The 27,373-nt window shown below is 36.9% G+C and overlaps 1 protein-coding gene across 2 annotated transcripts in view; it reads left to right on the forward strand.

Annotated features, from left to right (window-relative positions):
* The window catches only part of LOC309386550 (guanine nucleotide-binding protein G(q) subunit alpha), a 102,573-nt gene that overhangs the window by 68,170 nt on the left and 7,030 nt on the right, over positions 1-27,373 (forward strand). For both annotated transcript variants that reach the window (XM_081942059.1, XM_081942058.1), the window contains exons 3-5: positions 6,815-6,969; positions 17,688-17,816; positions 19,563-19,692. In XM_081942059.1, the coding sequence (XP_081798185.1) occupies positions 6,815-6,969; positions 17,688-17,816; positions 19,563-19,692 (414 nt within the window). The remainder of the gene's footprint in view (positions 1-6,814; positions 6,970-17,687; positions 17,817-19,562; positions 19,693-27,373) is intronic.

Raw genomic sequence — 27,373 nt, forward strand, 5'->3', positions numbered from 1 at the left:
ATCAATTTAGGGAAAAACATTAAATATTAAAATAGAGCCTTGTTTTAGTTGCACAAATGCAATTTCCAATGAAAATTGAACCTAATTTTTTCAACCAAACAAACCTGCTTTCTGGATCATTAGCAGAATAGCTATGTATTGCTCAATATGTTCTCTTTACTTTGGATGAAACCAGTGGTGATTCAATTTTTTTTACTACCGGTTCTGTGGGCGTGACAGGGGAAGGATACTGTAAAATCTTCATTCCCTCCTGATAAGGTGAAACTCGGGAAACACAGAATAGATGGGGGGTGGGGGACCCCTCGGGAAACACAGAATAGATGGGGGGCGGGGGACAGTCAGAGGTGGTATTTACTGGTTCTCCGAACTACTCAAAATTTCTGCTACTGGTTCTCCAGAACTGATCAGAACCTGCTGAATACCACCTCTGGATAAAACCAAGAGGGCAATCATGGTTTAATGAGGTCTAAGATATTTAAGCATGATGGGCTATTTAATCCTAATTAATGAGATGCTCTAAATTGGTGGTGGTTTTTTTAAAAAGGTGTTTAAACACAATAGTAGCTTTGTTTCTATTCTATTCTTCCTATTTTTATTTCTATTTTAGAAATAAAAAGCAAATGTATAAGTTGCTATCCAAGTCTGATTGATTCATCTAACAGATATTGATGGATTTTTTTCAAATTCAGAACAGTCAGATCTGGTAAAACTACTTGAGTGGAATTCAAACACAAAAGGCTTGAGACATGGGATAAACTTGAAAAATTAAAAAGGCAACAGGAAACTGAAAATAGCAAGATGGTAACAAACCATTTCCACATTATTGTCAAGAAAACAACAATAATGACAAGTTTACCTTGGAATGACATTATTCATAGCTACGAAAAAGCCTCCCCCCCTTTTTTTTAAGTGTTGCTGCATTTTACTGTTCTTTGCTTGAAAAGAGGGTTGAGTTTTCCATTCCCCCCTCCCCAGTCTTGTCACACAACATGCATTTATATACCAGTCTTCAATCCTCCAAGGTTTATCAAAAAATATTGCATCCAATTTGATCCCTTTGCAATAAAAAGCACTGATGTTTAACATCCCTAGTGTAGCACCCATGATCGCCCGTGTGCCTGGAGACATGTCCCTTGGTACCACCCCAGCATCCTATCCAATTCCATGTTTTATTTATTTTATATCATTTCGATTCATTTCGATTTCAAGGCTGCCTATATCTGTCACAACTCTTGGCAGTTTACAGATAAAAATTGAAAGAAAACAATATAACCAAAGAAAAAGATATCTCACTGGAGACCAGAGGCCATAACCAAACAGCAGATAGCCAATAGGGGGCTTAGAAATCTTGAAAGGGTTTAGTTGTAGGAGTATGTTTCAACATTTGATATGCTTAAGTGCAATAGAATTTGCACAAAGGGTTGTAAATCAGCAGGATGGTAGACAGCATACAAGCCCTGAGCCTTTTGAATAGGCACACTTCATTGACCCACCAACAAAAAGAGGCAGTAATAAGATCTCAATGCATTATTTGCCACCTTACCAGTTTTTACCCCACCCTCTCTATCCCAATGCTTCAGAATGGCACAGTGTTCAAGTTCTTATTTAAATTCATTAATTGTGGTGGCATTGTTACTACTGAATCTCAAATTAATTAAATGACTAGAAGTTTAGTTCCAGAGACAAAACCTCATCTTTATAAGAAGCTTTAAGTAACATATGAAATTATTATCAAATATGTATACTATCTTTGAAATAATAAACTTGTGTGTTCTTGCAAACTGGATATTTTTAAATATGTTATATTGGAAATTTCAGAAAATATTCAGTAAGTTGAGATTCAGAAACTGGAACATTCATTTATATTGTTTGAATGTGTCCTAATATTGCTGGTTTGATCTGAAATTTGTAGAAATGTGAACATGACTTTGGAACATCATTGTTTAACAAAGATGTCTAATTTCCCTTTTATGATATATCTATTTTTTGGAATCTATTCAAGAGCGAATAACCAAATATATTTTTATATATGTACATATTTTTAGTTATTTTTTCAATTGAATTGTTATTAACAGACATCAAATAACTGAACAACTTGAATCCATGATGCACATTTTAAAAATACTATTTTTCTTCTGTTCAAATGTATCCAAAGGACTGGCTGAACAAATCACTACAGTTTTCTTGGCAAGGGTTTTCAAGTGATTTGCCATTGACTTCTTTGTAGGGCTGAGAGAAGTGAGTGAGCCAAGATCACTCAGCTGGCTTCGTGCTTAAAATGGGACTAGAGCTCAAAATCTTCTGGGGTCTAGCCTGATGCCTTAACCACTATACCAAAGTGACTCCCCAAAAATATCCACCAAAAAAGAAATAGACAATATACATGTTAATATTTACTGTATATAAAAGTATTGTTGATTATAGATCTGTTGCAATTATGGTAAGATATAAAATCATCTCAGGCTAAATAAAATTGTGGTTTCTGTCTCTAATGTTTTATTTTAACCATCTATAAGCTTTTCTAACACAACAGTTGGCCTTGTTAAACTTGTTAATCTATATTTCAATTGTTAAAGTAGCTAACATTTTCTAATGTTGAAGCATCATTATTTTAGCTGCTGAGAAAAAAATATTATTAAGCTTAAGATTTTATCCTGTAAATAAATGCTAGTAACCCCAGCTCTGGGGAGCATTCGATTTCTTGTTTAATATTGATACTTATGCTCCTATAAAGTTTCCACAAAAAGAGATCACAAGACCATCATATATGAAGGAAGGACTCTCTTCTCCATCATTTGGAATAGAGTGTTTGTATGTGCGCGCATGTGAATCTGACTGAGTCAAGTTCCATTAATTTATAATCTTCCACTGAAGTCGCTGCAGAGATGAAGCCAAGATGAATATACTTGATCTCCATAATACTTACCATTCTGTCTCCTGTATAGCTTTAGCAAGATTACTACCCTAAGCCTCCTTGGGGAATAGCCAAGATGTTATAATATAAGACTGGAAAGAAAACTCTACACATGATTTATAGTAGTGAATTCTCATATGTGCAGTTTAACCATTATTATTATTACTACTACTACTACTACTACTACTATTACTATTGAGGGCTGTTGAAATCTGTGTTGCCAAAATCTAGACCATCTTGATATCAGCAAAGATATAATCAAGAACATTTGATTAAGCTGTTTTTGACCCTGGGTTTCTGCAGCTTAGATATATTAGCCCTGTAATCAAAGGCAATAAAATAGGGCTTTTAAATAATCTAGTTAATGTTTTAGACTTATTTTATCTGTGATATAAATCTTTATAAATATTTTTAATTTAAATGTTATCTATCTTTTACTCTACATTCAGATTATATGATTTATTTATAATTATATTAAAAAGGTACACTTAATAGTTGTGTCTTTTCTTTTTACCACTATTTATCACTGTTGGTACAGTAAAATAGTGATCATTATGTTAAAAAAGCATTAAACAAATTTTTAATCAGAAAATGTATAAAGCAGTACAACCTAATTAATTTTTACATAAATAATGAGAAGTTTACAAGCATGTGTTCTTTCTCCTAACATTTGTGCATATCTACATGAGTCACAAACCTGGCAACCATGAAAATGTGGGTGCTGTATTTTAAGTTTTACTAGAGCAAGAATTCTTAACAATACGGTTTGGAATTATTCCGAGGGGTTCTTTTGCTTATTTTTTGTTTGGTCTGGTGGGAGTAGAAAATTAGTGTTGTATTTTATCCAGCTTTTTCTTTTCTTGCCTAATAGTTGTTGTTGATTTTTGGTGACTGCCTGAAGGAAGTCCCTGCAGGCTTACAATGTTGTCAAATAATTTAGCAGATTTTCTGCAATTGTTATTTAACACAGGTCCCAATGGATTTCATTTGCCTTGCTTGAAGAAGGCTTTTTTTTCTAAAGCTCAAACTACTGTGTATAATGGGCTGTCTCCCCCCCCCCCTTCATGAATTTGAAGGCCTGTGCTGATGACATCCTGTATTCGGATACTCCAGTGGATAAAAGCTGCTGTGTGAAATATATACAGCTTTGTGCTGTGGACAGTGAATTGTACATACTGTCTGAAACTGAAATATTCATCATTTCATAATCATATTTCTTGATCTGATATTTTATTCTTGGATCTAGATACCTATAACTTTTGTCCAGGATTTTCTTTACAGGATCCTTTCTGAGTGACATATATAGAAAGAGAGTTGGTATGTGTACAGACTATAATTATTTTAAGCAATTAAATTAGCACTTCAGCTGGTTGAGCTAATAGCTTCATTGGAAGGTGTGTGAAAATAATTAGCAAGCATTTACTACTTTACACAAGTCAAGATTTAGGCAAGGTGTGTTTAAGAACCATGTTAGATAGATAAATAAATTGCACGTCATGTGGTCTCGGTTGTTTGCAGAAATATTTTCTTTTCAGTGCCCACACTTGGAAAATGCCTGGTTGGGGACAACTGTACTAAAATACAGATCCAGAACATTGTCCCCAGAATGTAATTTTCAGGGCAAGAGAAGAATGTAAATGTGTCATGGTGACAGTGCAGCTAAAGTTGATTTCTTGTATAAAAACTCCCTCCCTCCCTCTCCCCCTCCCTCCGTGTGTGTGTGTATGTTTTTTAAAAAGAATTTTGAATATATATACTAAAATCTAATACAAACTAAATGAAGAAAAGAGAATAGGTAAGAGTAAAAAGTGCAGGATGAAAGAAGAAAAAGAAAAATAAGACTAATTTATCTCTCTATCTATTATACCTGTATATATATCTTCTAATCTTTAGCACAAGTATAAACAAATTTAGTAACTCTTCACCCTCATAAGTTACTTATATTTTCAATACATATCCCATCTCTTCTCTATGAACAAATCCATAAAAACATCATTTCAGTCCTGATGTTAGCAAAATAGCCAGAAATAGTAACCCACAGTATCTTATTTTAATCTTGATCAAATAAACCGAATTTATATTCCTTCCTTTTATGTCATGGGATTTAAGTTCTCTTCATTTCTTCCTTGCTCCATTGCACAAAGTTCTTGAAGAACTTTAACAAGCTTCTATTGTAAATCCAGTAGAAAAAATATTATCCAGGTCACTCTCTTTGATTGTCATTTGTATTTCTTTTGTAGAGCCATTGAAGCATCTTTTCTAAAGCAGTATCAATCAGTATCATTATTTCTCCCTTGTGTCCAGTTTTTGAAATCGTGGAATTCTTTATATTATGTCTTGCAAAAACTAAAATAGGATCTATTTCCTGTAAGAATCTGTTTGTACTTTTTTATTTAGCAGTTGAAATTGAATAAATATCAAAATGTAGCTGCAACAATAAAAAAGAAAACATAGTAGCAGAAATAATAGTATTAGTAGTATTGATTATGTTGTCGATTCAGGGGAGATGGTATTTTAGGGGCATACTGTAAAACAGGGGTTTCAGACCCCAGGCTATGGCACAATATCGGGTTGTGGCCCATTCAGAACTGGATTGAGGGAGAGCCAAGCGCGGGTGTAGCTCAATTTGTGAAAGCAGTGGGTGCACATGCACGCTGCTCGCACAAGTGATGCTGCGCGCACTCGCCCACTGCTCACACAGAATCATCTTCTCTTCCCACCTCTCCCGCTGGTCTGCAAAGCTCGAAAGGTTGGAAACTGCTGCTGTAAAAGACTAGCAAAGATACTTTTTGAACCTCATTTAATGAACTCTTCCTTTGTAGTCAGATGCAAGTTTAAATTATGCAAGTTGTTTTATGTTTAAATTTAATTTCTGAAAAATGCATTATTTTTCCTTTAAATGAGAAGTGCAAGTGCAAAATTTTGGGAGAAAAATACAAGAACAAAGCTAAAATTAAAAATCACATAAGAGCCAATATTGGGAAGAAAATATGCCTTTGGGGGGAGGATGTAAACACTGAGTTTATCAATCAGAAAGGCCGGTTCGAATCCCTAGCGCCACGTAACGAAGTGAGCTCCCGTTACTTGTCCCAGCTCCTGCCAATCTAGCAGTTCGAAAGCATGTAAAAATGCAAGTAGAAAAATAGGAACCATTTTGGTGGGAAGATAACAGTGTTCTGTGCGCCTTCACTGTTGAGTCATGCCGGCCACATGACCACGAAGACATCTTCAGACAGCGCTGGCTCTTCGACTTTGAAACGGAGATGAGCACCGCCCCCTAGAGTTGGGAATGACTAGCACATATGTGCAAGGGGAACCTTTATCTTAAAGTATATTTGGAATCTTAAGGAGATATGCAAACATTTAACAATGCATATTCAATATTTGGGTCCAAATACTGTTTTCCATTTTTAAAAAAGGGAATTATTAGGGATTATTCTGTTAATATAACATAATGAACATATTATTCTGTTTATATAACTTATAATATAACAGCTGCTTCTGGGTCTTCCATTTACTTCGCTGTCCAGATCAAAACTCTTTTGAAGTAATTATTTTGTTGAAAATTAGGGTGGTGGGTTTTTATTTTGCTTTTCTTTTTAGGGCCAGCAGGTCTCAAGGGAGTTGATCACCTATGACGCAAGATGGAATTAGGAAATAAATTAATTATTTTAAATGGCTGATCAAAACCATTAAAAAAATCTTACTGCATTTCTAGAAAAAGACTGTACTACTTTCATTTCCCACATATAGTGAAAACGTTATAGTATTGCTATTACTATAATGGTATATTCCTTACCTGTGAGTCATTTCTTGCTCAATGAGAATTCAATAAAGAAAAATGGTCTATGCATATTTTACATGAGAAATAGCTATTGATTTTCTTTTTTATTTCAATAGGCCAATGCACAACTAGTTCGAGAAATTGATATAGAGAAAGTGTGCTCATTTGAGAATCCCTATGTAGATGCAATAAAGAGCTTATGGAATGATCCTGGTATTCAAGAATGCTATGACAGACGACGGGAATATCAGTTGTCAGATTCTACTAAATAGTAAGTATAGATGTTTTATGGGGATTTTTAGCAATGTAATTTTAAAACGTATATAAATGTATTCACATTAATATTGGGTTTTCTCATTTCAGTTTCGAAGATTAGTTAATATAACTTCTTAACTGGTGTTTCAACATGCCAAATTAATCCTATATTACTTAGATGTATATCTCAGATATAATGAGATGTTTTCTGAAAAGTTTGACAGTGATAGTATTATCCTAAACCTTTTGGTCAAATGATGATCATGCTGTTAGTATGGTGGTGGGCCTTAAATCATGCATTGAATATTGTGGCAAAAGAGAGAGACGTCCTGTACTTTGGTTCACACTTGTTGCTATGTGTGTGAAAACAATACATTACTGTAGGGCAGGAAGAGTAACAATATCTTATTTTTCAGAATTTCTGGAATAAAGAAGATAGGGTTACTTCCTTTGCAGATAATACGGTATATTTTCCAGAATTTCCTCTTCATATGACTAAGAAATAGAATTGGCAGTCAGAACTAATGGAATTTGACTGATAAGGCAAATGACTGTATGAACATGAACATTTTGAACCTAGTCCAAAATGTCTGGATATAAAAGCTCAGAAGTTTTATTTGGCAAGATTTACAAAATATATTTATTTGTTTGTGATACTGTCTAGTCTTCAAAAGCTCAGCTGAATTAGTTAGACAGCACCAAAAATAAATAAATGCTTGGTTATTTTGCTCTTGCCCCTCATACTTTCATCCTAAAGTGCTGTGTAGGGTTACTTATACACAGCAGTGACGTGCAGTCAGTGGAGGCAGGGGAGGCGGAGCCTCACCACTCCCATCATGAAAATAAAAAAGAATTACTCCAGGAAGCCGTGAAAGTGGCTGGAAGAGGCGCGCGGCTTGGTTTAGCCTCCCTGGACATCTCAGCAGCAGCCCCAAGTGTGCCGATCTCGCCATTTTTTACATCGGGCGAGCCCAGGATCCTTGCAAGGGGAATGGGACGTGTGCAGGAGGCTCCTCAGCTCCAGCCTCAATCAGCGCAGCCGCGGTCCCCTTCATCTTGCCTCAGGAAGGAGGGGAATGGGACCACGTGTGCAGGGGAAGGGGATCGCGGCTGCACTGATTGAGGCTGGAGCTGAGGAGCCTCCTGCACACGTCCCATTCCCCTTGCAAGGATCCTGGGCTCGCCCGATGTAAAAAACGGGGCGGCGGCGGTGCGGCGGCGGCGCGGGGCGGCGGCGGGGCGGCGGCGCGGGGCGGGGCGGCGGCAGCGGGCACTCCCCAACGGTATACCGAAGGCGGCAAGCAACGTGAGCACTCCCCCCACCCCCGGCTCCTGTAACTTGGCGCTTTCAGGATAACGCTAGGTCAGTGAGCGCGGGACAGGTTGTATTTTCGGGGAAACACGGTACCTAGGCATTTTTTACATTGGGCGAGCCCGGGATCCTTGCAAGGGGAATGGGACTATGTGTGCAGGCGGCTCCTCAGCGCACAGCCTCAGATTAGCAGAGCCGCGATCCCCTTCCCCTGCACACGTGGTCCCATTCCCCTCCTTCCTGAGGCAAGATGAAGGGGACCGCGGCTGCGCTGATTGAGGCTGGAGCTGAAGAAACTTCTCCGTTTGGGCTGCGCCCCTGCGATCGGAGCAACCACGTGGTTTGATGACGTCACCAGCCTCACCAATCATAAACGTCACCGCACGTCACTGATACACAGTATGTACAGAATAGATGATACAAGTAATATATTATCTTGAATACTCTTTTTCATTTGCAGGAAATTCTAGTTGAATAATTGTACATACAAAACAGATATGTCTTATATAGCAATAGTACTTAGACGTATATACTGCTTCATAGTGCTTTACAGCCCTCTCTCGGTGGTTTAGTCAGCGTATTGCCCCCAACAGTCTGGGTCCTCATTTCACCGACCTCGGAAGGATGTAAAGCTGAGTTAACCTTGAGATGGTGACCTGGTGAGACTCGAACTGCCAAAGTTCAGGCAGCCGGCAGTCAGGAGAAGTAGCCTGTAGTCACATAGTGTGTTTATTTTAACCTATAATTATATAATTTCAAATGTAATTATAATTAGGCCAGTTGTGTCCAGAGTTGAGTAGTTTTATCAAGCAGTTTGTACTGCTTGATGATTAGGTAACAAAAAAGGCTAATATCCTAGGAAGGTGCAACCCATTAGTGGTCCTTATGTGGGTTAGTGCATCCAGAAAACAGAGGAACATAAATTAGAGTGGCTTTTGATACACTAAAACTACAGTAATGCATACATTGGCAGGATCCGTTTTCAATAGTTGTTGCATACTGTATCCAGCCAAATCTCATAGGATGTGCTATTCCAAAAGGCAGGCACTACAACCAAAAAAATATCCTTCCTGGATCTAGCTAAATGATGTTTTTCAAGGAGGGAACCCAAAATATACCCATCCTGGTGGATCTCATAAAAGTAGTAGAAAGTTGGAGAGAGATGATCCAACAAATAAATCAGCCTTATGCCATTAAGGGTTTTATTAATAACTAAGATCTTGAATTGTAGCCAAAAAGCCTACAGAAAGCCAATATAGCTGACCTGAAACCAACTACAGCTATATGGGAAAAGGGGATTGAGACTTCTAAATCTTTTTCGTTCTGCTACCAAAAATGGAAACCACAACCAAAGATGATGACTTTCATTCTGAGACTCACATAGAAAATTGTAGACTTCTGTACTTCAGAAATGGCCTATTTATTTTTGCATAATTTATATTTACAGTAAGGCACTGTAATGTTTTTTCCTGGAAATTCTCATTAGTGAGACGGTTTTAGACACCTTTGAAAGATGTGTAGCACAGATGCGCATGGTCCTTGCTTCTCCTGATCCCCTAATCCTTTATTTACCATATTTTGTTGGGAAATATTGTAGATCTGTCATCACAAAAAATATTTAACCATTTCAGCTCATCATTAATGGTAGGTGGCATACAGTTATCGAAAAGAAATTGCACGTCTTAATATATTTCTATTATATGCCATATTTTGAAAGTTAATTATAGCTGTAATTTGTTCAGTAAAATCTAGAGTGGCGGCTGCAATAATTTTATTGGGTTGCCATAGAGATAGGCCTGAGGTGCTATAGCAAGGTAATTTGTGTGGTCATAATGCAATCATGGCTCTCTGAGACAGTCACAAATTCTAATGCAGCTAAAAGTTTTAGAGTTGCACCTTTATATTATACTACACTGGAGCCCTTAGAATGACCTAATTCAGCTGACTAGTAAGCAAACTAGAGTATAATGAGAGGCCATGTGATGATCTTTCCTATCAATAATTGTGTAGAGAATTAGGCAAGTTACCAGTTATTAAGACAAGCCAATTTATCCAAATGCGAAAGTAAGTTTAAAAAAAGAATATCAGAGAAGGATGGACAGAAAAAGCTTAGAGATATTAAGGATTTCATTATAGAACATAGCCCATGTGTTGAAAATGAAGTATCATGCTTATGGGTGAGAGTACCCTCAGCAGAGGTATGTAGATATAACCTAATGATGAGCTTGCTGCTATATACGGTATTTCCTTAACCGATTGATAGATTGATTCATTGATATGATTGCCCAACTTACAAAATGGCTGGGTGACTTATATAGAAGTGTGAGAAAAAAATTATAGAAAGCAGTTGGAATCAAATAATGGAATAATAATATAATGAAATAAAGAGAAACAGAATAGCCAAATTGCCACTCTATGCACATTCAAAAACCTTTTATTCTGCATGTGTTCATCTCATTGTCTGGCCTGGTGCCTGGAGGAAGAACTAGATTTTCAGGGCCTTTACAGAAGGATAGGAAGCACAGAGCTATCTGAACCTTAGGAAGAATCATATTCCCTAAGCTAGTTGCTACAGCAGAGAAGGCATGTGTCCTGGATCCTTCCAGGTGACCTGGCTTCAAAGAAGAGATTTGAAGATTGCTCACTTTGCTCATTCTCCTGAGACAAGCAGAGTTGCAAGTAATTCAGGTGGCTTCATAGATGATAATCAGCAACTTGAATTACACAGACTTCCATTGGAAGGCAATGCAGGTCACAGATGAATGGTCTTTCAAAGATCTCTCAAGGTGGACCATTCTGGACCAACTGCAGCTTGCAGGGGGTTTTCAAGAGCACCCAGTCTAAAGCATGTTTCAGTAATCCAAATATGAATTACCAGGGCCAAGTTAGGAATGGCACAATAGAGCACATGATGGATCTATTGAAAGAGGCTGTTTCGGCCATTGTTGCTGCCGGGTCTTCAACAAGAGCTAAAGGACCACCTAAATTGCATACCAACTCTGACTGGGAAATGCAATCCAATCATGAATTGAAAGAAGAGAATCTCCAGAATTAGGAGACCTGAAAATCCACAGCCATTTGATCATGTATTGAGCTGAAACACTTTCATCCGCACCCCCACAGCCTTCAGTTACTGGAAAAGAACACTTAGTCATCCTAGGATAGTGATGTGTAGATGGATTTCATCAGCGTATTAATGATACCTGACCCCATACCAATGAATGACTTCCCGGTGACTTAATATAAATGTTAGATAAGAGTAAAAAAAAAATAGGCCCCAAGAGATTCCACAAAGAAGGGGGTAGATGGGCTAGATTCCTTCTCTCCCCCCCCACCCCCCACTATTACTGACTAGATCATTGTATTTCCCACTCATAAAGCTTGGAAACATTCCATGATCAATGGTATTAAAAGCTTCTCCTTTCTTTTTTCTTTTTCCCTATTCTAATTTTTTAGTTCTGTGATTTAATGCTTTAACTTTAACATAATAAGTCCTATTCAGATTTATTGGGGTTATTAAACAGTTTTATGAGCGTATGAAATAGCTGCTATATGTATAGCAGAGGTTTTCTGTTTCCTTTCTTTTTTAAAAGATGCATTTTTTAAACAAATTGTTGTACTTTTTATACATGTAGTGCACTGTCTTAAGCTGTATATCTTGCATGCTTTAAGAAAAAGACTCAGTTGAACAGATTGGTACCTATTTTTATGTAAATAATTGTAAATTCCCATTGCAAGTCATTGAGGCAGCAAAAAAATATATATAATTAAAAAATAGTAGCATTGCAGTGGATAGTGAGCCGAGTTTCTATCTTTTCTTTATCATTTATGTGATAATGTCATTGTGTCAATTTCTTTGATTTACATTATGTTGTTATCACATAAATTATTTCAGTTGCTGTGATGACGCATGCTTTATTATAACAGACCCTGAGGAATAATGGACTTTTCCTAAGTTAGTCCATTAAATCAAGGCTTCCCTATATAAATAATTCTGTATTTTCTGTATAACTACTTCTTTTTCTTTTCTTTTTTCCTGGGTTAGTTTTATGCTGGTGGGAGGCGAGTTTACATCTGGCTGTTATATTAAATGCTATGCTTCTTCAGTAAAAATGTAAAAAAGCTCCCATATTTTCCTATTTTGAAATAATATTAATTTAAAACAATGGATAAAACCATTACTTCACTAATACTGTTCTACAGAAATTCCAACGCCTATGGATATACTCCAGATGCCATGATGAACCAATCACAGCACTAGTGGAGTTAACCGTTTCTTAGAATTCCCCCTGCTCTTGTTTTTCTTGAGCAAACTTATTACCGCCTTATCTAGGCAGAGTGGGAATGAGGGTTGGCATTAGTCTCACTTTTCCTGCAAAAGCCTGGTCACAGGTTTAAACAATGATAACTACTTGTTATTATCTGCCAGTTGCTTACCGCTACCTAGAATATAACCCACAGCTTGAGAACTTCTTAAATAAAGCAACAAAGTAATCATTTTGCTAGAAACACTTTAAAAGCAGGGCAAGACTATCCAATTCCAAGAAAGCATTCGTGTCTGCAAAAGGAATTATCTTAAATTGAGACTAAAAAATTTAGGTTCTTAGTTTATAGTTAGTTCGTTTATTAGACTTCTAGACCGCCCCCTCTCCCCGAAGGGACTCTTGATCCAGAAGGCTGATTTTTAGCAATTTAATGTAGCTATATGGCTCTTTAAGAGTGAAGATTAATATTCATGAATCCAGTTTCAGTTTAGATAAATATTTTAATGCTAAAGTTAAATTATTTTAAAGATCAGCTAATTTGAGATGAAGCATTGACTTATCAGTAGATCTGTGTGTTTTCTCTCTGTGTCTTTGTATTTCTTTCCCTTTTCTCACCTAGATTAGAATTGAAATTTAGCAGTTAGACTTATGCCCATATACATTAGCTTCCTGAGGATAAATATAGCTCCCTGTGATTTCATTTAACAGGGAGAAGACTGTATTATGTGTCACCCTGTTTGGCAGCTGAATTGAATTGAGGATGGAGATCAATCTGGGCATCAGTTACAAAAATAACATAATTGATGCAGTTATGATGAGCCGGAAGCATATTTTTAGTCGACTCATCTCCAGTGAATAATTGGATACTGTTGATCTATTCCAGCTTGGTCCACCTGAATAAAACAGACTCAGGAAAAGTGAAACTAGTGTCATGTATCAGATATCCATAGCAAAAAGGAGCACTGTCCCAATAAGACATGCCAAAGATACACTATGTAGACCAGTTTCTGATACAAAATTCAAAAATTTGTATCTGTGGAAAAATTACACAAATCAATATAGTAAAATTTTGGCGGTTAACAATCTCCCAGCTTTCTCTGAAAATACCTCTATTAATTAAAATATTCCAAATGGACATTCATTTACTGACGTTTAAGTTTAGACTTATGCTTAGTAATCATTTCATTTAAAATCCCAATTTTGCCAGTATATAACTTAATTACTTTATCCTCTGGGTACTTTGTCATGCATGGCTGTTTGTATAATTATTTTGCAGTGTAATTTGTCCAATTCCTGTTCTATGTACATGAGATAGAAAGATTTTATATTAAAACTGATGGAATGGGAAGAACAATGTTGTATGTGATTGGCACTTTTTTATTACTTCCTGTATTGTATGTTGTGTCTATGATTTAATATAGAATAGAATTCTTTATTGGCAGTTTAGTAGGTATCTATAAAATACCAAGAGTCAAAATTGCTCCCTTATGTCCTTTCCTACAGCATAGATTCCATTATTCATTCGTTTCACTTGTTTATATTTATTTATTTAATGTTTACAACAATCCATCTAATCTTTGTTTCATTCCTACAAGGTAGACCAATCAGGGAACTGACTTCACAGGAAGACTAGAACTATACTTTGTTGAGACAGACTATAGCAATAGCAGACAAATATACACTTCTTAATGGTTTACAACAGGGGTGTCCAAACTTGGCAACTTTAAGACTTGTGGACTTCAACTCCCAGAATTCCCCACCTCAGCTCTGCTGGCTGGGGAATTCTGGGAGTTGAAGTCCACAAGTCTTAAAGTTGCCAAGTTTGGACACCCCTGGTTTACAGCATTCTTTTGAGTGATTTACAATGTCAGTATACAAGTAGTCCTCGACTTCCGACCACATTTGAGTCCAAAATTTCTGTTCCTAAGTGAGACAGTTGTTAAGTGAATTTTGCCCCGTTTTACAACTGTTCTTGCAACACTTGCTAAGTGAATCACTGCAGTTGTTAAATTAGTCACACGATTGTTAAGTGAATCTGGCTTCCCAATTAACTTTGCTTGTCAGAAGATTACAAAAGGGGATCACATGACCCCGGGACATTGCAACCGTCATAAATATGAATCAGTTGCCAAGTGTCTGAATTTTGATCACATGACCATGGACATGCTGCAATGGTCGTAAGTGTGAAAAATGGTCATAAGTCACTTTTTTCAGTGATGATGTAACTTCGAACGGTCACTAAATGAACTGTTGTAAATTGAGGACTACCTGTATTGTCTCCAACAATATGGGTCCTCATTTTACCAACTTTGGAAGGATGGAAGGCTAAGTCAGCCTTGAGCTGATGAGAATCAAACTGCTGGCAGCCGGCAGAATTAGCCTGCAATACTGCATTCTAATCACTATGCCACCACAGCTCTTTAATACAGCCCTGTAGTAACACAATCTTGCAAAAAACCCTGTGACTTCCATTCCCTCGCTCATATCTAATATTGTTGGGGAAGTCAATATCAGTATTTTTTATGTTTTCCTGCCTCCCTGGGCTTAGTACACATTTCTTCACTGCTTGTCTTGACTGCTTCTGGATGGCGTCTCCATTTTCACATTCCTTATACCTTGTGACTCTAGGCAACTGAAAACACAAAGTAATAAAAACATAGAATATCATAAAACATGTATACTTGTATAGCCAAGCTCCTAACCAAAACACCATATATGTTATGTTCTGCTAAGATACCTGAGGAACATAAGATCACTGGAGGGGGGAAAAACATGGAATAAATATAATGAAAATAGCTTCAATTCAGTCAGTCAAACCTTTATTATGACCCTAAGGCCAGTAATCAGATAAAACAAGCCTGCTGAGATGAGAAGAGAAAAGACTGGTCAAGTGTGATCAGACACTGAAGGAATTTGTCTCTGGTGCATAAGCTCTCCGTTTACATGCAAAGTTGTATAATCATAAGAAGAAGATAGTAGAAAAGATGAGAAGGATAATAGTAAAGCATCCATACAATGTGGGTAAATATCCGTAGACATAAGACAATACTGTGGTAATTAGATGTTCGGCAGAGTAATGTCACAAGGGAAAAACTATCTTTGCTTCTAGTTGTCTTGCCATGCAATGCCCTATAACAGCATTCTTTGTTGTGCCTTTTTAATGACGGTTCTAATGTTAGGTGTCCATTTCAAATCTTGGGAAATCATGAAACCCAAAAACGTGGTGTCTACCGTTGATACTGTGTTGTCTAACATTGTAAGAGGTGGTTGAATAGAAGGGCTCCTCCTAAAATCCACTTTCATCTCTACAATTTTAAGTGTATTTAGCTCCAGATTGTTCCAGCTGCACCACAGGATCAGTTGTTCAACCTCTCATTTGTATGCAAATTCATCACTGTCTCAAATGAGACCAATCACTGTTGTATCATCTGCAAACTTCAGTACTTTAACTGAGGGATCCTTCAAGATGCAGTCATTGGCATAGAGATAAAAGAGTAATGGAGAGAGCACACAGCTCTGGTGATGCCTATGCTAATTATATGGGTATTTGATGTGATTTTACCTACCTTCACCTGCTGCTTTCTATCTAATAATAATAATAATAATAAATATTTATTTCTTAGCCGCACCCTCTCCCGAAGGACTCGGGGCGGCGTACAATGAAACATATGAAATAAATATGTGGACAAAACAAACATATAACAGAGACATATACCGAGACACACACAAGGAGGAGGTCGGCTGATAAATAAAAACAATTAAAATACAGTATTTAAAAACCCCTAGATAATTAAATATAATTAAAATACCCAGTTAAAAACCCGTCAGGAGCGATATGGTTAGATCAAAGTTGAGCCAGGCCAGCTGCTTGGAATAGGTGGGTCTGTCAGAAAGCTTATAGATATAGATAAAGGTAGAGACGTGAGGTCGACAGATCTCAATATCTATTTTCAAATGCAAGGGCGCCAGCTGGTTTACATGCAAGTGAAGAAACCTGGAAAGATAATAACAGCATGGGATAAGCAACAAATGGAAATCAGGCTTTCTACCAGGGAATTTCTTCAGTATGGGATTCATAAAAGCCAACTAGAATTCCTTGTAGACAGTCATGAAGAAGACTATGGCTGAAGAATTCTACTGACACCCCACCCTCCCGAGGACCTATGTGTTAATGTGGGAGAGTAATTTTATAGTCCCCCAATATAACAGCAAGAGTCTGTGCATCAAGCTGAGCAAAATGGAAGGTCTGGCAAACTTTCAGGATTGAGAGGAGAGATAGGAAGCTGTCACTTACTCATTTGGAAAGACCCCTTGTGTTGCAAAACTGGGAACCACATGCTTTGAAGGTCACTATCCCAAATACACTGCTTAAGGATATATCCAGCATTTGGGAACCTAATCTTTCAGTCTTTGAAAGAGTACATCTTTCCTTAAGAGTCTTAAGGAGTAAGTAAACCTTGCCAATATTATTTTTTTTAATCAAGTTGATTTAAAGTGCTCTCTAAGAATCGGAGGGAGCAGACCCATGAAAAAGAAATTAACATTAGCCAAAATTTTAAAAGATAATGTGGAAGTCTAGCGTTTACAGAGACCAGGCCTTTATTTAAATGTAGAGCGGCATTCTTAATTCATCACGGGGCTGCTAGGATAGCACTAATAAGAGCAAATGGCTTCAAGAATGTTGAGATTTGTCTAACTGCACTACAGATTTGGATCCTTTAGAAAAGCAGAGAGCTGATCTTGGCTATAAAAATCAGGCAAGCTGCTTAGGATCAAGTGGCCCCTTTTCAAATGGAAAAAATAACAGGATAGAATAGCTGAGATCAGTGGTGGGTTTCCAGTTTTTTTTACTGTCGGTTCGCTCGTGCGCAGGTGTGCGTGATGCTTCAGCGTGTGCACAGAAGCAGGTGGGCAGAGCCTCCAGCTACCGCTACTACCAGTTTGCCCTATCCGGGCCAAACCGGGAGCAACCCACCTCTGGCTGAGATGTTATTCTAAATCTGTTGTTTTGTTAAGTAAGTGATCTGCCAAGAGGCAGGTAAAAGTTTTTTTTCCAAGTGTGCCCTATCCAAACACTTTTGCTTTTTCATCTTTATATAATTCCTTCTGTCAATGGGGCATTATCTTTTATTCCTGATTTTTCTCTTCTATCTATAGTTATCTTAACGATTTGGACCGCATAGCAGGCCCTGGATATCTACCCACTCAACAAGATGTTCTTAGAGTCCGAGTTCCAACTACAGGAATCATTGAATATCCATTTGACTTACAAAGCGTTATTTTCAGGTAGATAACAGTTTTTTTTAATCTTTAAAGTGCTACTTAGGAGGAGTTTGTTTTGGGGGAGGGGGGTTCCTACAAGGAGCATAAAAATATATTTAAGGAATTGTACCAATAGAAAATGCTTTTTTGGAAATGTATTCTTTTCTCCCACTCCTTTTCTTTTGGCTTAGTAGTAGCAATTGAGGGAAAACAATTCAACCTCTGAGAAGTTCATTGCTTAAATCAATATTTTACACTGATCAAAAATGGAGAATGCAAAACGGAGTATTGTGTTAAGTCATAAACATGTTTTTTTGAGTGTCAAGGTTTGAATATAGTTTATAAATTGCAGACAAATTGTATTTTATATATTTATAGATCAAACCACCAATTCTTATAAATATCCTAACTACTAATTCTGCTTCATCTTGTGTAAGAACATAAACTGGAAAATTTATAAGAATTCTCCTATTTTTTTATTCTGTCATTACACATAAAAGATCATTACTATTACAGTTACTCTGGAAAAGATTGGACTTTTGCCCATGTTGAACAAAAAACCTTCCTGTTTCAATTTTAATAATTACACTCATTTTTAAAGTTGTGTTTAACTTATGTAATGGTAGCGGCTATATCAACTTCATTTGTAGATTTGTTGAAATTCATTCGTAGATTTGTTGAAATACAAAATTTGACAAATGATGCCTGTTCTATATAAATGTATATTCTAAAGAACCTTTTTTGAAGTTTTTAATTTTAATTTTCATTAACCGCAGTCCTGAAGCCAAATAAAAGAGACTCCTCTTGTTAGTAAATATATTATTTGGCTTTATTAGTCTCTATGTCCCTTAAAAATGGAAATAATTTGGAAGAGCAAAGCACCTCTCAGGGAATCGTATAAGGAAAACAAAAATTTCTACCTTCCTAGAGCCATAAATACAAAGTCTCTGGGGATAAGAAATGTTATGAAATCCACAGTCCAGGACGAAAGACATTAAATGGGTTTGAGAAATAGCCCATCTATATTTACTCCAAGTTACAGTGTATAAATGCCTCACAATGGTAAACTTGTGGCAGTTTAATATTTGATGGTAAAATTCAGGAACACTGGTGATACCTCTGATGATCAGTGCCCCTAATTTGTTCCGTTACCATTGATTTAAGCCATTATAAGACTTAATAGGCTTATATTTTCAAGAGAAAGACTGATACTATGTAATCATTTCATGGAAATTTGACATTGGTATGATTGATAGCAGTCTGCCAACAGTATCTATACAAATTTGTTCTGGAATGATAGTGCCGAATCCTGTTCAGGAATATTAAGTTATTGCTGGGTTGGTTTCTACCCCATTAAATATCTTTTATCTGGCTGTCCCTTCAAAGCAGAATAGCAATAGCGCATAGACTTATATACAACTCCAGTGCTTTACAGCACTCTCTATCAGCATATTGTCCCCAACAAGCTGGGTCCTCATTTTACTAACCATGGAAGGGTGGGAGGTTGAGTCAATCTTGAGCTGGTCAGGATCAAACTCCTGGCAGTAAGCAGACTTAGCCTGCAATACTGCATTCTAATCACTGCACCACCAGAATGTATGCCTCCTGTCAATGTAAACATTTGCAGAATGCTGAAGTGTAGATGTATTCACTCTATTGTCATGATCCTTGAGACATAGCATATAAATAATATTAATAATGAAAACATATCCATAACATTTTAGAATTTGTACATTATTTTGATTTCTATGAATTCTGCTCTTATTCCAGAATGGTGGATGTGGGGGGACAGCGATCGGAACGAAGAAAATGGATACACTGTTTTGAAAATGTCACCTCCATTATGTTTCTAGTAGCTCTTAGCGAATATGATCAAGTACTTGTGGAGTCAGACAATGAGGTAGGCCATCATCAAATGCCCTTGAGAAGTATGTTTCTAATTAAGACAATAATTGCTTTCCCAAAAATCATATAATTTTGTGATAGTATTCTCTGACTGCTCAGGAATTATTTTTTTCTGTGATTTCATCCTGGTTTTGAAATACTGTGCTCACAGACATTGGTCTACATGGTTCCGCTTCAGTCTTTTTGGACATTAACTAATATTTCTTACTCTCTAAAACTGGAAATTCTTCTTCTCCAAAATTACATTTTTTATTTGTAACTCATACGGCTTATTTATAACTCCTCTAGTCAGTGTAAGAGGATGGATATATATTAATGTTAATTGAGATTTTTATTTCTGAGGTAACTAATCAATTATAAACAAAATTATGTTCACATTATATCAACTAGTTAAGCTCTAAACCGAATGATCCCAAATTAATCGATATTTATTATATGATCTATACTTAGGACCCCTTCATAAAGGCCTGTTTATTCTTAGGTCTAGTGGAATTCTGAGCTCTCTTCTCCATTTCTACGTTCCTCATAAATACTGTATTCTTAGTTGGTCAGCATCTCTCCTCTTCTCCTGCCTTGAGTGGCAAAAGAAGGGGTGAGGAGAGAGAGGAAAATTGCTTCCTTTCCCTTCAGTTCTCTGATCTCACAAAATGGTCACTCTGGCCTCAGAGAACTGATAGCAGAAGACCTTATTCCTCTCCTCTCACTTCTCCAGCAATCCCAGAGAAGAGCAGGGGTGAGAACAGCATTGGGCAATGGCTGGGCAAATAGTAATTGACAGTGAAGGAGGTGCTCCTCACCCCACCCTACCCTCTTGTCCCCTCCCATTTTGTATGTGGAGCATGAGTAGTTTTCTAAATTAGCATAGTACTTTTCTGCAAGCTCCTACATGGAATAATGGCACTTTAATGCTTCTGTATGGAAGAACCTACAGTCCACAGACTATAATCTGAACATACACTTACCATTAAAGCAGAATTTTGTTCTCCAGGATTGCATAGGTTCTGCAGGGAGACTGTCACTACAACTGCAAGATCCTGCAAATAATAGCAATTGTTTTAAGACGTCATTGTGTTCATACTCTTGCCTATTTCAAAGTACTTCTTCTGTATCAGATCTGGAGCACTTCAGAGCTCTAGTATTTATATTTCTCATCAGTTTCTTTCTCCACTCTGAAATTTTTCTATTGACACAACTTATCCCAAAATGTCATTTAAAATGCAAATATATTGGAATGAGATATTTATAGAAGTAGAATTGAGAACCATTTTGGGGTTGTGGTTAAGGCACCAGGGTAGAAACCAGGCAACTTTGAATTCTACTGCTGCCTTAGGCATGCAAGCTGGATTGGTGACTTTGGGCCATTCTCTTTTAAATTACAGTGACAAGCTGGTCATTAATTCCTATCACAATTAATGGATCAACACTCAGTTGATCTGAAAAAAAAGCAGACCCTGCACTTGCAGGAAAAAAGATAGGACATTAAAAAAATAGGAAAATAGAACTCTAGAAAGATAAAAAGTGCAACAGTACCACTTAGTAAAGGAATTTTGTACTGCATATTAGGAATTAAAATATTAATCTTTGTGCAGTCCTCTTTTGTTTAAATATAACAATTGTTTTATGCTTGATTTTATGCTTGAGTAGAACACAATCGGTTGGGAGCATTTTGTTTTTATAAGGTCAGAGGTCACTTTTGTGTTAATAACTTTAACAGAATATCTCAACCTGTTCTGAAAAAGAACTCCATATCTCACTTATCCCTTAGAGTCATTAAGAGTAATCCTGCTTTGCATTTTTATGTGTTAGTCCTTTAATTGATACATGATTAAACAAAGCTCTGTTGTGCTGCTTTGATTGTTCTTTTGGTTACGTTTTAAGAAGATTAACAACTAGCAACAGTTTTCCTTATTGCTTTCTGATTTCTGTAGCATTTTTAATGACACAGGAAGCATATTTGATTGACATTACTTGGAACTACTATTCTACATTGATTGGGTCTGCATGGGAAGATTTTAAGATTCTTTTATATTGGGAATGGTGAATCTGCGACTTTAGTTTTGGGGGAACATAGACATTGGAGAAAGGATGTGAGAGCTATACTGGCTGGCAGTTCAACTTCTAATCAGCCACAGACTCTTCTTCTCACTCTACCTTTTCTTACCTGCCACAATCAAATGGAAATCTTCTATTACCTGGAAACCACTCAGAGTTCAGTGATGGGGAACATACTTTGCCTGTATAATGTCCTAATTAAATAGGCTATTAAGATAATGGTGTCAATAAAAATATGTACTTCCAATAGAAGAGAATGTATCTAGCTCCTGGTTGAATTGAGGAGTTCTCCTTGCTTTCTGAGCATGGTTATTGCTTGCAGGCTTTTCATTATCCAACTAGCTAACATTATCAGTCCAAGTGAATGTGGGATTTGCTGCCTATATTTTTTGTATATGATAGCTTGCCCTGTTGGTTTTGACATCCAAAACTCCAAAAATATGTGCATCATTGCTTGGGAATAACTGCATCTCAAATTAGATAATGCCAATTTTCTGTATCTATGCATTATATTTAGTAAGGATTATAGAATAATTTATTGCCGATAAACTATAAACCTCACTCTCTTTAATAAAGTACATCAGGAAATGTGTGACTCTTTGAGGACTTTCTTATCTACTTTACTTTCTATCTCAGAAATTTGTTATATTGTAGTCATTAAGTACAGTATACAAATTTTCATTAAATGAATATATACTCCAAGTTTTTTCTTTATGTAAGTGTACGTGTTTTAAAGAAATGTTTTAAAGAAACATTTACTCTCCATATGGAACTAGAGTGTAGACATGGACCATCATATAAATTATTACTTAAAACAAATATTTTGAAAAATGTTTTCATTGTTAATTTTCCACTTAAAGCAACAAACACTCAAAGCAAAGCTGGAAAAAATCATAGGAAATACTGATATATCAATTCATAAGTATAATCTTTATTGTCATTGTACTTAAATACAACAAAATTGGTTATATTAATTAAATACAATGAAATAACACATTTTTATCTGTAAATCTCTTCTCCAAACCAATTTTATTTTATTTTACATGAATTTTTAGTATTCTGCAGATGTAGTTATACCATAAATTCTTCTGCTCATCATTAAATCCAAGTCAGCTTGGATATATTTAATTTATGTACTGTATGAACACTAGAGGGTTCTATAAGCCTTTAGGTAAAATGGCTAATTGTAAATTATTTATGTTTTCTTCCATTTCTTTTCTTTTTACTTATTTTAATATCTTCCTTTGTAATTTAACTCAGAATGTTTGTGTGTGTGTGTGTGTGTGTGCGTGTGTGTGCGTGTGTGTTCCAGCATAACTCTGGAACGCCTCAAGCAATTCCAACCAAACACACGTGACTTACTCCCTGGAAAAAAATGTGGGGGTAAGACACCCCTAACTACTTCTTGGGGTGTGTGTTCTGTTAAGATACAGCCTGTTGTGTCTTAAAATGGCTTCTACTGTACAGTGCAGTGGAGTTGCCATGGTAACAGCTTCACAGTACTTCACAAGGTGGCTCCCTGTGTTAAGGGGGAAAATTCAACATTAGAAACTATGTATGGTTTGGACATTTTCCCCCTATAAATAAATAACCGGGCAATGCCGGGTTAGCAACTAGTTAGTATAAAATGCTGCCATTAGGACAGAACCTTGATTTGTTTCTGAAGGCAAATGTAGATGTATGGTATGGTAAATTTATTTATTTATTTATTTATTTATTTATTTATTTATTATTAGCGTTTATATACCGCCCCCTCTCCCGAAAGGTAAAGACCTAATATAAAAGATGATCCCTTTTTCATATGGAAATCAAGTACAATGTTAGCATACTCTAGCATGAGACTTTCACCATAGATGATCTTCATGTAGCTCACTGAGTAATTTTGAGACAGTCACATTCAATACTATTCATCCCACAAGATGTAGAGGTTCCTAGAGGAAGTAGTTAATTCGTATCCTTGGCACTCAGGCTGAGTAACATTACAGAACCTACATCAGTCATGGTGGTGAGAGATCATGACCAGGCCAGTGCAACTGCCATGGTCTTCCTTAACCTTTTGGTAGCTTTTGATTCTATTACCTATATTACCCTTTGATTTGTCTTCAAGGAATTGAAGGGAGTGCTGCTTTGCAGTCCTTTTCCTCCATCTTGAAGAACTTGTGGAGATCTCTTTTTATGGAATAACTCAACTCTTTGCTCCGCTGTTATATCTAAATGAAACTTCTGAGAGATGGTTTAGTATCATAATATGTGCCTGATACACAGTTATACATCTTGTCCCTAGACAAGATAAAAGATAAACAGATGATAATGGTAGAGGTGTTGATCCAGTACCTATAGGAAGTCAGGTTTTGGGTGGGTAGGAAGAATCTTCAACTGAATTTCTCCAAGACAAATGACTTTGGGTTTATTCCAGAAGTGATTGCTGCCAGTTTGGCCAGGTTCAGTCAAACCAGTAGTGGAATTCAGGCCTGGGTCCCAGAACCATCAGCAACCCACCCCTGGTTTATTCCAGGGAAATTCAGTCTTTGATTCTAAATGAGTTTATATTTCCTCACTCAGAGGTGATCTGCAATTCTACTAAATTCAAGTTCCTGCTCAAGGAATAGCTTGGCAATTGTGGATAAGAGGGCTTTTACACAGCTACATCTTTTGCACCAATTGTAACCTTTCTGGATCATAATGCGCACAGTCATTCATGCCATAGTCACACCCGTCTTGATTCCTGTAATGTCCTTTCCGTGGGATTTCCCTTGACAAAAATCTGGAAGCCATAATGGTTGCAGAACCCGGAAGCCTGGGTATTGAGTGGAGTATCTCAATATCCTCAGGTGTCCTTGATACTTCAGGAGCTTCATTGGTTACCAGTTGGCCTTTGGGTGCAAGTCAATGTGTATGTTGGCATTTTAAGACCCTGTATGGATGGGGACCCAGTTATCTGAGTAATTGGCTTCTCCTGCATTAATCTGTCCATTCAGTTAGATCAAATAAGGCCAGTTTCTCCAGATTCTACCCTCTGATTGCCTTAAGAGGTAGGCATTCTCAGTAGCTGCCCCCCAATTGGTTGGAACTACCAGTGGGAATCCAGTTGGCCTCATCTTTCATAAGTTTAAGGTAAATGTCAAAGACTTCCCTGTTCCATTTGCATGGAAAGTATCCAAACACTGGAAGCAGGGATTGACTCTAAACAGGATTGATATCTGGCATGTGGTGTTTGCATTTGTCAGTGTTTATTGATTATTTTTATGCTTGTATGTAATTGAGGTTTCCAGGAGTAATTTATTTGTTTAGATTCTTAGCTACCTAAAATCTGTGAGAATGGGAAGGATAGACTTTGGGGTAATTTTCACTAGAATCAATAACTATGGCAGAAAGGATTTCTTTTTCTTTATTCTTATTTTTCTCTCCCCCCCCCCCCCCGCTTTCTTTTCTTTATGTATTTTCTATTTTTTTCCCTTTGTAACTTTTCCCTGTTCTATTTTCCTATCTCTTTGTAGTTTGCATTCATTTTTACTATAGTAATTATAATCTTTAATAAGATTACTTGAAAAAACCTCCCCCATGTGTGCAGCAACACATCCTTCGACTCCATCCTATCCATTTTCCATATTATTTTTTGTTCAGTTTGTAACAAAAATATTTAGAATAGATGCCACATTTCCTGAATGTACAGTAATATTGATCTGCCCTGGTTGACTATATGCCATTAAGTCATTTTCAACTACTGTTGACCACATGAATAGATTTTCTCCATGACAATCTACCCCTAATTTGTTATTTCGAGGCTCCCAATATTGGCTCTGAAGCTGACTCCATCCATCTTGCTGTTGGCCATTCTCTTCCTCTCTTCCATTTTTCCCAGCAATACAATCATTTCCAGAGAACTGTCCTTAACATAATCTGTCCAAAGTAGGATAATTTGAGCCTGACCATTTGTTCCTTGAAGGGTTGATTTGTTTGATGAGCCATCATCAGTTTGTTTTGTTGGCTGTTCAGGAGTCTTCTTCAACACAAAAGTTTAAAAACGTCAACGCTCTTTCTATCCTGCTTCTTAAAATTCATATTTTGGTTCCATTGACTGTAGAGTGTACCATGGCTTGTATGATTCTGATCTTGGAAGATATAAACCCGTGATGGCGAACCTATGGCATGTGTGCCCAAAGTGGCACATGGAGGAATGTCACCTGGTGCACACGGTATCACTCGTTCCTCTTTCAGGTTTCTGGCGCGCATGCACACATGCCCATCAGCTATCCTTTGCACGTGCAGCAGTGCCGGAAACCGAAAGAGTTGGTCTTCTGATTTCCAGCATGCGCATGCGTACCGGCCAGCTGATCATCGCACGTACATGCGTGCCAGAAACCCAGAAGAGGAACGAGGTATGCCGCAGATGTGCACACTGGAAACCAGAAGTTCATTTCCCGGCGCACATGTGCCCCCTGGGCATCTCTTCTTCCAGGTTACGGCCCCGACAAGTACATACACTCACTCACTCTCACACTCTCCCCCCCCCTCTCTCTCTGTCTCTCTGTGTCTCTCTCTTCCTCTCTCTCCCTTTCTCCCTCCCTCTCTTTTAGGTGCTCAGTGCCAAAAAGGTTTGCCATCACTGATATAGACACATCATGGTATTTAAATACATTTTTCAAAACTGTCATGGCTGATCTATTAAGGGCTGGCCTGCAGCATATTTCTTGACCACTTGTTCCTTTACCAGTGATAATAGATTCTAAAATGAAGAATGTAGCCACCATTTTTATATCTTCATTGTCTATTCTAAAGCTGTTTGTTCTACCTATTGTCATTAGTGTAGTCTCCTTTACATTTAATTTTAGATCCTTCTTTTTTCACTGTGCTTTTTGACTTATTTATTTATTTATTTTATTTGATTTCTAGACCGCCCCCTCTCCCCGAAGGGACTCGGGGCGGTGTACAGGTAACTTTTAGTACTAGAGCTTGCATTTTCAGCTCTCGGGGTAGAGTTATCAGCAATGTGCCTTGAATAGTGTTTCAAATAAAAAGGAATTGGAATAATTTGTGACCAACTCAATGAGGCAGTATCTGCCATATGGTAGACATCATCAGACATTTTGACAGGCTCCCAAACATAAAGATACGCACTTAAATCTTAGCTTCCAATATGAAGGCAAATGTTCCAGAGAAATCCACAAAACATTTCAACATTCAGTCAAGACGCCCATAAATCTTCCTAATATTTTTAGAGGATCAAAAATAAAATATAACAGTTTGCGTATTGTGATTTTCTTTAAGAAGAAAAGAAAATCTTTGGAAACAGGATTATTACACAGTAAATATACTTATCTTTTTGGGAACATCAATAAATAAGGTTTGAAAATTATTTAAATGTCTAAAATCCCATTTAAACCTTATTTCACTAATTTTTTAAATAAAAAATTCAAGTAGTCTGCCATGCATTATAATAATTGATAAAGGGCTAGGGTTGTAATCAAAATGTTGTTGATTATCATAAATGGGTAAAATTATGTTATAACTTTGAAATCTCAAAATACATGTATTTAATTATAGCTGCTATTTTAATATGCAGAATAAAAGTCAACAATGATTTGTTGGCACATAATCAAGCAATCGAACATACCACAAAAAAG

The sequence above is a fragment of the Natrix helvetica genome, assembly GCF_964273705.1.
Source record: "Natrix helvetica genome assembly, chromosome: 2".
NCBI classification, from domain to species: domain Eukaryota; kingdom Metazoa; phylum Chordata; class Lepidosauria; order Squamata; family Natricidae; genus Natrix; species Natrix helvetica.